This window comes from Thermochaetoides thermophila (assembly GCF_000221225.1).
Source record: "Thermochaetoides thermophila DSM 1495 unplaced genomic scaffold scf7180000011821, whole genome shotgun sequence".
NCBI classification, from domain to species: domain Eukaryota; kingdom Fungi; phylum Ascomycota; class Sordariomycetes; order Sordariales; family Chaetomiaceae; genus Thermochaetoides; species Thermochaetoides thermophila.
The window spans coordinates 45,329-61,282 of NW_006383037.1; the positions used below are offsets into that span (position 1 = coordinate 45,329).

General features: G+C 53.2%; 3 protein-coding genes across 3 annotated transcripts; 1 reads left to right on the forward strand and 2 right to left on the reverse strand.

Annotated features, from left to right (window-relative positions):
* Window positions 1-8,274: 8,274 nt before the first annotated feature.
* Window positions 8,275-9,767, forward strand: CTHT_0059380 (uncharacterized protein; the record flags this gene model as incomplete). Its single annotated transcript, XM_006696194.1, has 3 exons — window positions 8,275-9,067; window positions 9,268-9,535; window positions 9,740-9,767. 3 exons carry the CDS (start codon window positions 8,275-8,277, stop codon window positions 9,765-9,767), a joined length of 1,089 nt encoding a protein of 362 aa, XP_006696257.1.
* Window positions 9,768-9,970: 203 nt separating this feature from the next.
* On the reverse strand, window positions 9,971-10,880 carry CTHT_0059390 (uncharacterized protein; the record flags this gene model as incomplete). The annotated part of the gene is made up of 2 exons (XM_006696195.1): window positions 9,971-10,496; window positions 10,591-10,880. The coding sequence occupies 2 exons, from the start codon at window positions 10,878-10,880 to the stop codon at window positions 9,971-9,973; spliced, it is 816 nt and encodes a 271-aa protein (XP_006696258.1).
* Window positions 10,881-11,618: 738 nt separating this feature from the next.
* CTHT_0059400 (putative actin binding protein) lies at window positions 11,619-14,169 on the reverse strand (the record flags this gene model as incomplete). Its single annotated transcript, XM_006696196.1, has 3 exons — window positions 11,619-11,743; window positions 11,816-13,864; window positions 13,974-14,169. 3 exons carry the CDS (start codon window positions 14,167-14,169, stop codon window positions 11,619-11,621), a joined length of 2,370 nt encoding a protein of 789 aa, XP_006696259.1.
* Between the last annotated feature and the right edge of the window lie 1,785 nt (window positions 14,170-15,954).

A 15,954-nucleotide genomic window follows, 5' to 3' on the forward strand; every position in this document is an offset into this window, starting at 1 on the left:
AAGAGTACTTCGCGGGCCTGTGTAGTGAAGACGTGGCGTCCTCCAAGCAAGGATTCCGGCAAGAATACCGGGCCAGGAGGAAGCGCAAAGAGAGGGATGGAGAGGGAAGATGACGAGAGAACGGGCGACCTATGCCGTCAGGCTCTCTATCAGCTGTTTGCAAGCACCTGCTGGAAGACAGCGCCCAAGCCCAAGCCCAAGCCCAAGCCGAAAGCAAAGTCGCTGGGCGGCAAAGGGTATCGAGCGAGCGAACGACAAGGGGACGGTGTACGGTAACGGTGTTGGGTGTTGCGCAGCGGGAAAGACGGCACGCCGAGCAGGTTTGGCTGTGGGGACTCGTCCGATCAGCAACAGTTGAGGAACAAGAGGCTGCCGAGAGCTGCAGATGGGACGTGCTCAAAACAACAGCGAAGAGGTATCGACGGATGGATAGGTGGAACGACGATGTGCTGCAGACTCAGGGCCGAGAAGGCTGCCCAAGGCTTGAAAGGTGACGCGCGATGCGGACGGCACCGTCAAGGCTGGAGCAGCGGAGCACGGATTGCCCGGGAGAAAAAAAGAGGACGGCAGCCGGATCGAGCTTTGGGGATCGGGGACAACAGAGCAGGAGGAGAAGAACCGGAGCAAGAGAATGGCTGGGCGAGACGGGAGCGGGATGGAAAAGGAGCCGTCTTGTTGGTTGGTACTGGGCAGGTGGTAGGTAAGGTAGCTCGGTAGGTAAGTAGGCTGGCAGTCTGGCAGGTTGGCAGACTGGAGGGAGTGGGGTGCCAGAGCCACCACGGCAAGGAGCCAGGAAACAGGAAGCCGAGCAAGTGTTGCAGGTTACGCGGACAAAGCGTAAGTTGTGAGGTGCGAGGTGGGAGCGAAACGGACGCAGAGGACGGGATGGAGGTACGGATGCAGTTGTAGGGTCGCAGGTAGGTTGCACGCTTGTAGGTGACCTCGCCCGAAATGGAGATGCAACCGCCAAGAGCTAAGGGCCAAGGACCGAATAGAATGGAAAGTGAACTGCGGAGACCCAATTGCTGTTCGGGATAAAAGATGGAGAAGACCCCAGAGTTACGCCGGGTGATGTCGCGGGCGATGCTTCTGCAGGCTGCGGGTTGCAAACCTTTGAAGCGTGCGCCTGCTAGCCAAGTAGATAGAGGAATCCGTATGTATGCACGGCAAACCCCACGCTACTTTCTCCGGGCTGGTGCTTGAGCGGTGGTCGTAAGAGTCAATGGATATGGATACGGATGCGGATGCTGATATGGATGTAGGAGTAGGACAGCGTGTAGTGAAGGGCGCGTGCTGGACGAGGGCTGAGCAAAAGCGTAACGTATAGTCGTAGCGGTTGGACTGACGTTGCCAATGTGCTGAGCACGCTGAGCCGGACGATCGTTTCTGGATACACCGTAGGCGCTGTATGGATAGGTAAAGTTTGAATGATAGAGAGCGGGACAGTCGCTCATAGGGTGTCAGATGCCCGGTCGTCTGGCGGATACCGTGGTCGTGGTTGTGGCTCAGGGTTCGCAAGACCCATGATGGGCCACCCGGCGTTTTGGCCGGCGTAATAGTGGAGAGCCGCTGGACCTGGGCCTGCGCCCGCAGCTAGGAGCGCTGGGCCCTGGCCAGCAGATCCACAGTGTTGCGAGCTTGGTACTCTGCCACACATATAACTTCCGCCTATTGACCTTGTACCCTACTAACTCCGGCCGTCTGCGTGCGGCGTACAGCATTCAGGATCAGGAGCCCTGCCGATTGCTTGCGTTTCATTAGGGTGCTCCCCAATCGGGCCTGTTCAGCCCCTGCTTTCCGGCCCCAAAAAGCACCGAATGTTCAATGTACGTAACGGCGCCCCACTTCTGATAGCGATCTCCTCCCACACGCTCCTATCCCGCCCGCTTCCCCGCCTTTTCTGCGTCTAGGGTTCCGCAGAGGCCTAAAAAGCCCCTAACACGTCCCATGCGCGCCACCGTACCGCAACCTGCCCGCTCTCCCTGTCCGGGCTACAGCGTCGCCCGCAGCGTCGCAATTTAGCCGTGGCCAATCAGCGTCGCCCAAAAACGACCGAGCCTGGGGAAAGAGCATCCCAACATGCACGCCCATCCAACCTCAAACGGGAGCAGAGATCCGTTCCTCACTTGTGCGCTCTTCCAGCTTTCCCAAGTTCCCGCCATTTGAGCATCTGCTCTCCCCGGCTCCTGTGGGCAGCGGCCAGCTGAGCCACCGGGACACTGAGGCGCACTGAGGCGCTGACACCGAGAGGCTGCGAGGAAGCACTAAGTTGTCTATGTAACTGCCGAACTTACACTTTCCACGTGGGCATCAAGAAGCAGGAGCAAGCAGTTTTCCGGTACCCGTCATTAGCAGTCCGTCATCCTTCCCATTTCTCACCTCCCTAATTACCAGCGTTTAAACCTGATCCTGCGCGAGACACACGGCATCACATATTACACGGCATTACCTTGGGTACACGTCTCGAGTAGAGTAAAGAGGGCGCACCAGAAGAACAAAGCGCAAGTATTGTAGTTTTCACACTACGACAAACTGTAATAACTGTGAGAAAGCTTTCATTAAGGCCTAAAGCGGCAGTAGTAATGAGCGAGGCATACTATAGCTTCGAATATGAATATAGAATCACCTATCCCTTAAAAGCTATGACGAAGAGTCCTTAGTAATGCAAATAGTTGTCAACTGACAGGGAGTGACTTCGATAAGCTACATACACTGCTGTATGAGCATTTCTATCCCTCAGGTTCTGCAACCTAGCTATTATGTAACGATTCCACAACCTCCTGAGATGGATTCGAAGGTAGTGACCAGGTTGTAGAACCTGAGGGACTGGGGTCCTCTCACAGTAGTGTAGGTAATTTACTACGGTCAACAGTTGTTGGTTGACAACTGTTTCTATTGCTGACTGAGGAGTCCTCATCATGGCTCGGGGGGATGGGCGATTCTGTATACATATTCATATTCGAAGTCGTTCGAAGTCGTTGGGGTGTGTGCCACAGTGTTAAAGTCCTTGGCAAGCATCTTCGTCACCGTCGTTGCTGGTGACACCGATGATAACCCATTTTTTTCAACTGGTCACTGCCCTAGACTCATTCTTACCTGTCTGTTGGCCATTTCCTTAATGCCAAGTGGGCTCTTTATCGGCTTCCTGCCGCACCGATGAGGGACAGCTGCTGACTCACGCTTATAACCGTAACACATCACCTTGTAACTTATCTCAGGAAATCGTAGAATCATTACAATAATCGATTTTTCGAGCTCAAGTGTTTTTATAAGCAAGCTCATAGCATAAAACTCAAAGAAAGCGCAATTCAAAGTAGCTCTAGTTTTTAGAAGGTGAGTCTAATTTCTAGAATCGATTTCATCAAGTTAGTAGCTAAAATACCAAAAAGAACTTAGCTTCCCTGTTATGAACAAGGGCTCGATCTGGAAGAGTGGGCCCCGCGCAGCCAGCCAATTAGAGCAAAGGGTGTCGTGACCAATCTAACCCAGGAAGCGTTCCTCAATGCCATTGAGGAGGGGAGAGCAAAGGAAGCCACAAAGGTATATAATATGCAGATAGATTCCAGGTAGGGTCATCTGGCTGAAGAAGTTTTCCGGTCAGCAATACAAACAGTTGTCTACTCAACTGGTGACCACAGCTATCATTCCAACTGTGTGAGAACCCCTGTCGCTCAGGTTCAGCGGCCTGGTACCTCCTGAACCCATCTCAGGAGGCCTCTCTGGATCATCGCATTCCGAAACGTTCGTCAATAAAACCATGTTGCTAGTATTATTTTCGAGTTGTAAATGAATTTATAGCGGATAAATATATATTCAATTTTTCAATACCCTGTTGGTCATACAAAACCTTCGCTGAGGTCATTCTGAAAATCCCCTTTAACGCGCTATGTAATGTATGGATTACTTACCTAACCTGCTCGACGAAGCATCGAATACGTAGCGTAAAGAGTTGGTTAATTAGGTGGATAGTGTACTTAAGCTGGATGTTGTTGGATAAGGCGAACAACTCCATCGATGATCTTGCCTGTTTTTGTCGGTCGCCCCTGGCCAGCACAAGACGGAATAGCCGAGGTGCTTCTAAGTCTTGCCAGGAACGTTTGGTGCAATATCCAGATCGCCGTTTCGGTTGGTCCGTTGGCTTTGTTTCGGACCTTCAAATTCCCATCTGCTTTATTACCGGGCTATATGTACAGCATATACTGTCTTAAAGTCCGCATAACAGTGTGGTTTGTATCCTCATGGAATGTAATGCATACATACTTTCCTAGGTAGGTATGTAAGAAGAGCTGGGAACACTGCCTACTACCTCATTTCTCTTCGGTCATTCGTCTCTCTTTCACCCCGAGAACTGCGCCGAACGTCGTGGTGATCATTTACCTTACTGCAGTTCGCAGCCTATATGCGAGCCCTGAGCCATGGCCGAGGATGACCTTGCTCCGTACACAGTACTTGCAGTAGCCATCTATACATTCAACTACTTATCCAGGTGTTTAAGACAGGCCTCCCTCTCATCTGCGGCGATCTTCTCGCTCCTGCTCCCCCCTACGCAGTCATTCTTGTTGCAGGGCGGAACGTCTTTCACCGGCTATTGATGATCTTTAGGGGTTATGCTTCGGTACACCATCAAAACCCAGAAGAAAGTGGCGATAACCTAGCTCGACTCGACTGTCCCATGTTGTGCGTATTCGAGAGGACCCGTGGTTGGTGCTCTCCATCCTGTGCCAGTCAAGAAGGGCTCTGAAACAACCATGCGCAGCCAGCCTGGTTTAAACCTGACACCAGTGTTCCTACACTGCGCTAACGGTTATAGCTCCCCTGCTTTGTTCTCTAGAGAGGCCCACCTACATAGCATGGACTTCTATTTCGATAGTTTTTGTCTGCCTTTTACAGGCAGCCAATTCCACTCTCATCAACAAACGGAATCTGCGGATGATGTAAGGGATGATCAGAATGTCATACTCTGAACCGAGCATCTCAATAATAAGTCTATTATCTAGAGTAGATTGGAAGGCATCAACAACGAAACGGATATCCAAGGATGACATCCCCATAGTTGGTTTGGTCGACAAAAAACGCGGCGACTATATCAGCAGCTACCTCAAGTATCTGGGAAGCGTGACAGTATGCTGATCTTTGTGCGTACGCGCCGTCTGGTCTCCAGTTCCTTTGTAAGGCGAAATGCCATTGTCTGCTCATCCTGTACAGCGACCTGTGGACTATGTTCTTCTACCGATGTTCCTGAGGTTTGACTGCATGTGCACTCCTCTCTTTCATGGCATGCTTTGATGAATCATGAAGATCTTCGACTTCACCGTTCAGGATAAAGCGCCACTTGAGCTGGATCAACCCGCCACAACGGGTTTACCTGCCGAACAGGGGCATTAGAAGCGAGGGAACAATCCATAGTCTCGGGACGGCTGTTTTGCCTTGAGTGTGGACTTTGGAGAATGGCAATCAGCATTTGCAGTGCACCCGGCAATAACTTCAACCTGCTACCAGTGTGCCAGTTTGTCAGCACTCCTGCATAGGACTAGTATCAACTGCTTGTAAATTGGCATTGTATTTATAGGCATTTGGATAGTCATAATATCATCTCCATTCCAACACGGGATATGCACAGAATGAAGAGCACAAGTGCCTCACCAGTACTTGGATGTATGAAACCACAGGTCCTTGTCATTCTGTTTGTGCGTGTCGGGTGCATGCTCTGCGGATCGTAAAGCATTGATAACATCATGAGATGTGTATATGATTAAGATATTGGCCTGTATATCAGGATTCTGAGAGACGCCTTCGGCGGATTGTCTGCTGGATAACGGAGTTGTGCATGCAAAATAACAGGGGGCGCTTTCCATATATGGGTCCGGGGGATACAGACGCTTCGCAACAGCGGCGCATAGAGGCCAGGGACATAACGAAAAAAAAAAAACCTCACAGGAAAACACTCCGAAACGGGTTGTTGTACCTCTTGCTTGTTTGCTTGTTTGATATGCCAGAAGCCCAGCAAGTGAACTCGGGCATTTACTCGGCAAAGGTTGTGTTTATCGAGAGCTGCAATAAAACAAGGACAACAAAGGCATGACATGAATCCGAGCTCTGCGACGGTCGGGGAGATTGACGCACCAAGTAATCTGAATTAACGGCATTCTCAGAAGTCAAGATAGGCAAGTAAGTGGATAGATAAGTACTTGCAAGTTAACCGGGCCTGGACGCCCGCGGCGGCGGCGGCGATGGTGGACGCGCTGTCTTGTCGAGATGTTGGAGAGCAAAGGGCCAAGAGGGTGGCTCGCAGCGGGGTCGAATGGGATGCCAAGCAGCTGGTGTGCTATTTTTGGCAACATTCATGTGCGTTAGACCTTTACTGCCGATCGTTTCTCCGCACCCCACCAAAGGCTTTCGCCTCGTCCTCATCTACATGGACTCTCATATATTCGGCTCAGAGACACCTGCTCTCGAATCTTGGAAGCAGTTGAGGGCATAATTAGATGGTTGGAAGAAAGGCGGTGTTGGAAAGCCGCGGAGCAACACCAGTTCGACTGGTTCGGTCCTCCCTTGGTGGCAGGTTATAGATAGACTATGGTGCGAACGTTGTGAGAACACTGCTTTTTTGTATTTTTATGCGGACTAGGCAGATATTGCAGACATGGATCTACACAGTATCCAGCAATGGATCGGAAAGCATAAGATGTCGTTTTACCACCTACTGCTTGTTTATGGCTGCCCATGGCTAACCGACCTTGCGCGTAAGGCTGGCTCAGCTGCCGACCACAGTGCTGCAGCTCTCTATTTGTACGGACCCGTACTTGTAGTCAGTGAGGCCAGACAAGTCCGTTGGCTGGTTTTTATGCCGTCCTTAAGTGCCTAAGTAATGAGTAAACCATAGCCATCCCGCTATAGATGTATGCACGGCGAACAACGGAAGTGCCCCTCACAATGCTTGCTTGGCTTTGCAAGCTGCTTCCTAGTGTGTGGGGAAGCTGTCCAATGACCAGCGAGCGGGCTGTTCTTGGTTCGTCTGTCCAAGACCTAGGCCCGGTAGCTACCGTAGGTACCTACCTGCTTAGGTTCCATATTCATGTCGAATCCACGCATCTACCACATTTACCACACACGCACACCTTCGGGTAGTGTGCAGTCCATTCTGCGCTCTCTCGTGGACTTTGTTTTGCTCCTGCTTCTCCTCTTTTGATCCTGCCCAGCCCCCCATTTCGTGCACAATAGTCAGGCAGCGGCTTTGTCAAGTTCCGACCATAACAGGACCCTCATCTAGGTTACAAGTCTTACGGGCATTTCTCTCGTCCTTCTTCCTTCCTGTAATTTACTTGTCTGCTTCTCTACCAATCTAGCCGCCTAAGGTAGTTTGCTTAACCTACCATACCGGGTGGCCTTGTTCCCCTGACGGCTTCTCAATACCCGCATTCTGCTATCTGCTGTTCTGTCTGATACATCCAGGATACAGCCTGGAATCATTGCCGTTTCGGTAGGTAATTTTTTCCCCGGTATCCCTCTTCAATCACCACTTGATCAGTCATCACCATCACCATCACCACCGTCGGCAAGCGCAAGGGTCGTCCATCTCTCACTCACCAACCACTTCTCCTGTGTTCTTTCATCATTGCTCTGCTTCTCTACAGGATACCGCGGGAGCCATCCGTTTGGGGGCGAATGTGGATTGTGAAAAGGAATCCCGGGCGTGGCCTGCAGATTCAATTAGCCTTGGTCTATGTGATCTCGGCCATCGTTCGCTTGGCTGCTGCCATGTCCCATCCACTGTTACATGCCGGCCTACCTGCAAACCTACCTTCTCAAGTTACTTGTCTGCCATTTATCTACTGCCCATGAGCTGACCATTTCAGACGCATCCGTATTTCCCGGCGGTTTACTGCCATTGGCAACCCAGCTGAAGTGTGCGAAGTGTAAAGGTCGGAACACGTCGAGGGGATCCGGCTTGTCGCCAGTGATCACTGCTGCGAGTGAAACTCTAAAGCTCGGCATTTTGCCAACCCAAGCCCCTAGCAGCACATCTGCCCGCGCTGCAGCCCCCGGTGTCATCCGGCGTCCGTTTCTCCCATCAGCCTCGGCGCTTTCTTCGGACCCGTCGCATCTTCTCAGCTTTTAGCCCGTGCCTTGGTGATCCAGCCTTGCTCCAGCGTGGCCGGTACGGCCGAGCCAAGTCCGCTGCCGCAATCCACACCCCCCACAAAACCATCGCAACTATCGCGCCGCTCTTCTCAATTCTCATCGTCAGCCCCGTGCGTCGTTGATCTGCCCACAATGACGTCTTCCGACCAGCCAGGTCCTCTGTCGGAACCCCCTGAACCCTTAGACGTGGTCGAGACACCCACGTCACCTTCTTCAGGCCTTGCCCTATCCCGATTCGAGTTTGAGACGGGCAAGGCAAATGACGGGACCAAGGTCCTCATGGTAGAATGGGATTCGTCCGCATGGGACAAAGGGCAGCAGCGATACGCTGACAGAGACGGGAAACAAGGCGACGAGTGGGATGTTTCCTGGGAGGGAAAGGAGAAGACGAAGGTGCTCATGGTCCGCGACGCAGATGTTGAAACCGAGAGCAGCACCCGCCGTGTGTACTTTCTCCTCCCCCCCGGCGCATCCATTCCGACGCTTGTCACCATCAGGCGTCAAGACAAAGGTAGTTGCAGAAGCAATGACAACGACGACGTGGTTCTGCGTACCAAGCCGATGCCCGCCATCTTTCCAGCCGAGCTGACAGGTTATCAAGCTGCCGGTCGACGCGGCGTGCTTCATACAATTTGGGCTAAAAAGCGTCTTGTTGATCTAAAGGCCGAGATTGAGGCCGAGGCGAGAGTGAATGGAGAAAGTGTTGGGCTCGAGATGGCCCTGCAAGAGCAACGGTGGATCATTGACAACTTTGGTTTGGACCCGGACCCCGACACCGGCCTTCCTCAGCCAACAAGACTGTATATCCCACAAACTTCGGTGACCGTGTCAAGTCCTAGGAGCCCGGTAGGCGGCCGGCTGGGCGAGAAGCTCAAAGGTCTCAAGCTTGCCACTAGCCCCACAGAGCTCGCTGCTGCAAGTCAAGGTAAGTTACATCAAGCTTTGTCCCATAGAGAAGGGACTTGCCGTGCACTTCTTTGGGTATACATACCTAAACCATCTTGTGGGCAGCCGGAGGAGTGACAGGAGTATTATTCTAAGTACTCGATGCCATATGAAGGCGAGCTTCGATGGTGGCGTGACTCTACCAGGCGGTGGACACTTCTGCTGACGTTTGTGTAACAGAAGCAAAGAAGGCTCAGATGCAACGCTCACAGGCCTCAATCACTTCGGTGCTCCCCCCCTCCTTGAGCAATCGGGAGCCGGGTTCTGAGGGCATTGCTTCCATTGATGCTCTTGTGGGTGGTGGCGGTCCAACGCCAACAGCGGCAAACGATCAAAACAGCGATGATACTGCAGCTGAGGATGACTTGTTCGCCCTCCCCATGAGCCCCCGAAGCCCAGAAATGAAGCGGAGCCCATTCAGCATTCTTCACCACGACAAAGCAGAACAGTAAGTTCGCCCTCGTGGGATGATGGTTCGAAAAGCCAATCGTGTCTATACTTGTTTCTGTCCTCTGAGAGGACAGACAGATGTTGCATGATAGAGAGGGTTCGGATGATAGTCTTGTCCATGGGATCAGTTCCTAGTGACGAGCGCCTGGGAATGGGGACTTAGCCTCAAGGGATGACAAACTCGAGAGACCATCTATCACAGATACGATGCCCTCAATGAGCCTACATGAAATCCAGTCAACATCTAAACATGGCGTCCACTTCAGTGTCTCTTCTTGCCATTCGGACCAACATATACATATGAACATGTTTCATGGATGGATTGCCGAACTATCTGGTAGTGCACTCCACATTTGTTTTCGATGCGGAAGCGCGTAGCTCTTTACCAATGGCCTTTGTGTATATATGATGGGGCTGGCCGTGCTGTCAGTGATCACCTCCAGCCACCGACTCGCCCTTCGTCCCATCTTTCTTTCCTCTCCTGCCTAAGGTAGTACAATTTTTTTGCTTCCCTATACCGCTTAACCCAGTCCATCACCTCCTTCTCGGTCGCAACGCCGCTTTCATCCCCGTTACCGCTGCCGCTGCCGGGCTCCCCTTCCAGAAAGCTCTCCTCCAGCGCCTTGCACACGGCTTCCTGTTCCAGCACGCTCTGTGCTAGCCGCTGGTACAGGCTTGCGGGAGCGAAAGGGGCCAGGGCGTGGTCCATCGCGGACTGCTTGGCGCGCCATTGCCTCTCGAGTGCATGCGTCGCGAGGAGCTGTGCTTGCGTAGTCGATCGCTGCTGGGTTACACGCGCCTCGAGCTCGAGCAGCTGCGAAGCGAGCGCGACGTTCTCCGCAAGAGCCGTCTGCAAGGCCGAATGGGAGGCTTGGAGGGACGGATGGATGGTAGAGGGAGAGTGGGTAAGGGCTGAAAGGAGCGACGGGTTGGAGAGGATGGCAGCCAGGTCTTGCTTACTGCAGTTGAATCTCTTGTGTTAGTCAAACGCTGCCTAGACGTTCACACCACGAGAAAATGTCAGCTAGTGACCAGGGAGGTTTTCTGTATTACGATTTGTCCTGCAGGAACTTGGGCAGCCACTGTTCCCCGGGATCCTCGAGCTCGTCGGGGGAATGACCGATGTGCTGCTGCTGCTGCTGCTGCTGCTGCTGGGAGGCGACACTAGCGACAGCAGTAGCGATACCGTTGCCGGAATCGGTGGAGTTGAGTGACTCCGCGATCACGTCCGGCGGCGGCGGGGGTGGCCGTGGCAGCAGTGGTCCGGCCGGCGTGCTTATCCAGCTGGCTTCATGGCTTCCCGGAGGTTTTGGTGGCGGCGCGGGCGGGGCATGTGCATCCATGATCTCGTAAATGTCCTAAGGAGGTGCTTTCTTGTCTGAGGTCACGGGCATAACGACACAAGCCAAGGAATGTGACAGATAACCGGATGAAATAAAAAGGCATGTATTGGTTGGCAATACGAGTTCTAGTCCCCGCGCTCGGGTTGGAGCCCTAGCTACCTGCCTCGACTTATAGATCGGGGTGTCTCATCAATCGTAGCGGAAAACTTTTAGTCGCTCTGACCACAGCACCTTTAACTCGAACGGAGCGGTCACTGGCACACCACACACATGTCATGTCCACTTTCAAAATACACTGTGCTCAATTTGCCAGTCTGTACCTCTTAGCTTATTTCGAGTGCGCCTTAATTCCAAGCCGCACGTGGCTACTGCTATCGCAATGTTACACATCATTCCTATCAAGTCAAGAATACTGTGGAATTGTTCTGGCACATCGAAGCCAGAGAAAGAAATGGGATAAACATACAGGACGCAGGTGCATACTACCGATCTAGGTAGGTAACCACGGCAAATACAACCGTGAATGGCTTCAGCAAGAACCTCGTGCTTCCTTCCTGCGCCTCTATACATAAAGTGTGTCTGAAGAGTTGTCCAACTGTTTTTCTGACGGCTGTTATTTTCATTTACGATTCAATGAATAGTGCGCATATTGCCACTGTACCCTCGCACTATCTTTGCAGTCTGAACCCATGAGCCATCCTATGCAGCGCATTGACCACACTTCCCCGGCTTTCCTAACTACGAGTCGAGCTGGACGTAGTTGGCAGGGAACAAGCCGGATGCGCCGTTATAGTGACCGAACCACCAGTCTTCATCAGGAAACTCCAGGTTGGTGATCTTGGCCCCTTCCGGGAAGCTCAGTTCTACAGACATAGTCAGTCATGTCCAATGCCCAAAAACAGAAAGTTATATAGCGTTGTCTTGGGTATCCTTACCATTGTCTTCGGCGGCCTCGTAATCAAACAGGGCCGTTGCCGTTGGTCCGGTAGAAGCGGCAGGGACAGCAGGGGCGGGAGGAGGCTGCGTCGCTGCAGGAGGAGCAGGCGATGGTGGTGCGGCGGTAGAGGCTTCGGCAGCCCCCGTCTCGTCATCATTCACCAATTCTACGTAGTTGCTCGGGAACAGGCCAGTCTCGCCCTTGGAGTTGGTACCCATCCACCAGTCATCATCGACCATTTCGATATTAGTCACGTATTCGCCTTCCCTGAGATCGATCTCGTTGTCCTCCGCCTTATCATAATCATACTGAATCAGAGCCTTCCTGCCGCTCCGACCTGCAGTGTCAGCGCCGCTGCTTGCAGAACGACTCAGCGCTTCACTGGCAACTGTGGCAGCCACCGCTGCCGTGGTTCTCGGGTTCTGGATCTCCTGGTCCACGGGCAGCTCCTCCTCCTTGGGCACCTCTTCAGGAGCTGGGATAGGACGAGGGGGTAGCCGCTCGGCCGGGGGCTCAATCTCCGGAACGGCACTACGAGGGACAGGCATTGCGACCCTGACTGGTGACGGCTCACGCTCTTCATAGTTCCTGGAGGGTACGGCGGGGGGTTCTTCCTCCTTCTTCTCCTCTTCCTGGTTTGCGGCTGTGGGTCTGGAAGGCAGACCGGGCAATGCAACACCGCCCACAGGCCTGCTGCCCATTGGCGGCGGCGGAGGGATCGGCTCATCTTCACTACGAGTAGCAACGCTCGAGGGAGAGCGCGGCGTTGTCCCGAGGGGAGCAGCATCCTTGAACTTTTCGCGCAGAGCAGAAACGCTCCCTCCAGTCAGCACGGGCTGCTGTGGCTCGGGCTCAGGCTCGGACCGCTCCGTCCCGCCTGTCTTTTGTTTCTCCACACCGCCTCGACCGAAGTTGGTAGTTTGGACAGGGGCCCAAGTCCTGCCCGTGTACCCGCTCTTCCACTCGGTGCCGCTCTTTTGTGCCGTGATGGTGGTCGCTGCAGGGGGAGGAGAGACCGCGCTGGGCGTAGCGCCTCCTTGCTTGGCCTTTCTTTCTGCCCACAATTGAGCCGGCGTCTTGCCGCCTTGATCAGCAAACGTCCTGCTAGCGCTGCCTACAGTTGGTGGCGGAGGGACCGAAGGAGCTCCAAAGCCCATTCCAATAGGAGTTGGAGCCTTTGTTCCCGTAAAGGGGGTGCTGCCGAACTTTTTGGCAACCTTCGGCTTAGGAAGCTCGGTCAGACGTTCGGCTTGGGTGAAGGCAGCGCTACGTTCGGCGACAGATTTTAGAGGGGCAGGCTCGTCTTCTTTTTGCTGTGCCCGGGCACGAATAGCTGCGATGTCGACCTTGCCAACAGGCTCATAGGAACCCTTTACAGGAGTCGGCCGGTCTTCCTGCTTCGCCTGTGCTCTCAAGGCAGCAATATCAACCTTCCCGACGGGCTGGTAGCCGCCTTTGATGATATCGCTAGGCCTATCATCTCTCGATGGTTCGCTGGACCTCGAGTCGTCCTTGTTCTTCCTTAATTCCGCAATGTCCACTTTGGTTGGCTTGTAGGCCGGCTCCACCTTCTCGAGCTCGGTTCTCGTAACGGGTGGTGCGTCACCCCAGCCGTCATCGTCGTCATCGCGCCTACGGGAACGAACAGCGAGGTTGAAAGAGCTTGTCGTCACTGAGGTTGTTGGGGTGAAGACGGGCTTCTTAGCAACGGGGGGAGGAACAGCGGCAGGGGCGGGGGAATGCGCGGGAGCCGAAGATGCGACCGAGTATTTGGCGCCGGAAGCATCGGCGACCTTCTGAATGATGTCCTCGGGGAGAAGGTCGGTCTCTGAGCGGGCTGTGATCTGCACGTGGTAGCCATGGAGGAGTTTGGTGACGGCAGCAGCATGACTGGTGAAGTAGCCCTTGGTGCGCTCGGGAACACCACCGCCACACCAGGCGATCAAAACATGCTTGGGAAGACCAGTATTGGGGTCCTTGACTTTGACAAAGGCAAACTGGATGCGGCCTTCGTTGAATTCCTCGACGAGTTCACTGAGCTCACCGTCTATGCAGACGAGTCGGCCTGGTTAGCTGATGGTCGAACGAGTGGACGGGTCACCAGGAAAGCAAAAGCAAAGGTGTGTTATTGTCCTGTGCGCTGTCTGGACACTCACCTCCGGTGCTCTCAACCTTGAGTATGCTCTCCTTTGCAACAGTATTCTGAAAAGCGCTCACCAGGGGTGCTTGGACCGTGAACAGCGCCCAGCGGGCAGCAGTCGGCGATGTCGACGAGACGGCGGGGCCATTAATGACGGCCTGATAGCTGCTCCGGATGGAGGGGCCGTTTATCGAACAATTCAGTGACGCCATGGCTGCGGCGAGTCCCGGATTTCCTGCGGGATGGCGGACGGCAGAAAACTGGAGGAGAGAAAAGCAATTGAGAGGGAGAAAGCAGGCTCCAGAGGGCCTGACGTGTGTTCTTGCGAGAGGCGTTCAGTGTTTGAGTGCGCTTCCGGATGGCCTGGGCCTGGGCGGTGACCTCCTGTGGCTCAGTGAACCGAGTTTGGATATGGGGCTCCAGATCCACCACCCAACAGCCAGCAGCCAGTAGTCGCGGGCCATGGAAGCTCCCAGCGGCAAACCGGTGGGAAGCCTTTGCGTCAACCTGGAAAGGGGCTGTGCTGGGGTCCACGCGGCAAGCCGCAAAGCGGGATTCACATTGGCTTGGCAGACCGCCCTGGCGTCTGCTGGGCCCTTCTCTCCTTTCAGCTGGATTTACTGCCGGTTGGGACCTGGCCCGATGCTACGGAGCGCGAAATAATAACTATTGCAACCACGCCCTTCCTGTATGTAATTTCGCGTAAGCGTCACTATTGTAAGTTTCAGCACTGTAAAGTTCTTAATACGCCGCCAGATGTCCCCACGATGGCCTCCTCAGGTACAAGGATACCGTGCAAGCGAGGGAGAAGCGCATGAGGGGACACCGCCCCAGAGCCTCCCAGACACAAACAGGTCTTGGCATCTGTACTCGTGAACTCGCGGCTGGCGCACAACTTTCACCTATTCTTCCTCGTCAAACCCTCACAATCTTAGAGCATCACTGAAATAAAGCCCCCAATAATGTCAGCTGCCGAGTATTATCAAAATCATCCATTGCAAGGTCAGAGCGGGAGCGCTCCGCCGCTGGACACTCCCGCGCCCGCTACTCCTCAAGCATACACATACAATGCTCCGCCGCCTCAGCAACCCTACTATCCACAGCATCCTCAGCCTGTAAGCAATAACAGCTCCCCATTGATGCTGGCAACCTCATGGCCCATTGAATCCGTGAATAAGAACAAATACACTGACAATTGGTCCTTACGCCATGTGGCTTGCACAGTCATATGGTGGCCCTCCCCCGCAAAACTATGGTTACTATCCGCCTCAACCACAAATGCAGTATCAGCAACATCCTCCTCATACTCAGAAGAAGAACAGCGATGGCTGCCTCAAAGGTTGTCTGGCAGCACTTTGCTGTTGTTTCCTGTGCGAACAGGGATGCGAATGCTGCGCCGAATGCTGTGAGTGCTTAGTCGACATGTAAAAGCGGGAGACGAAATGAAAACATCCTGCCATCATCTAAAGGCATACCTATCCCCATATGGTTTGATGTGTAGAATACCAACGGGTGCTTCAAAGACAGCGGAGGAATAATGGATAAGGTATGACTTTCGTCCTGTCATTATCTATCCCTTACACATGACTGTCTGCCGATTTTTGACCTGTTGCTAATACAAAGATCCTTGCCTGTTTTCACGGCGAGCAGCAATGATAAAGAATGAATGAGCAACCTTGATATGAAAGGCATCAATATCGAATTCCATTGACTCTGAAGACCAGGATATCTGCTAAGCATAAGATATCATTCTTTACTCACATGATTTTTATGTTTGAGGAATGGTTCAAGCAGCACAGCATGCTTTTTAAAATGGAGAAGGCAAAGCGGGAACGAAGAGAATCGAGCGCATCCAGTATTGATAGACATATATACCGAGTCTAATCCAAAGCTATGGTCATGCAGTTTGCAAAGATACAGGTATCTTACCTTGAAAATACTCAAATACTGTTCAATCTGTATCTGTGCATGCCTCTGTTTGACGGTATCGGCGGACC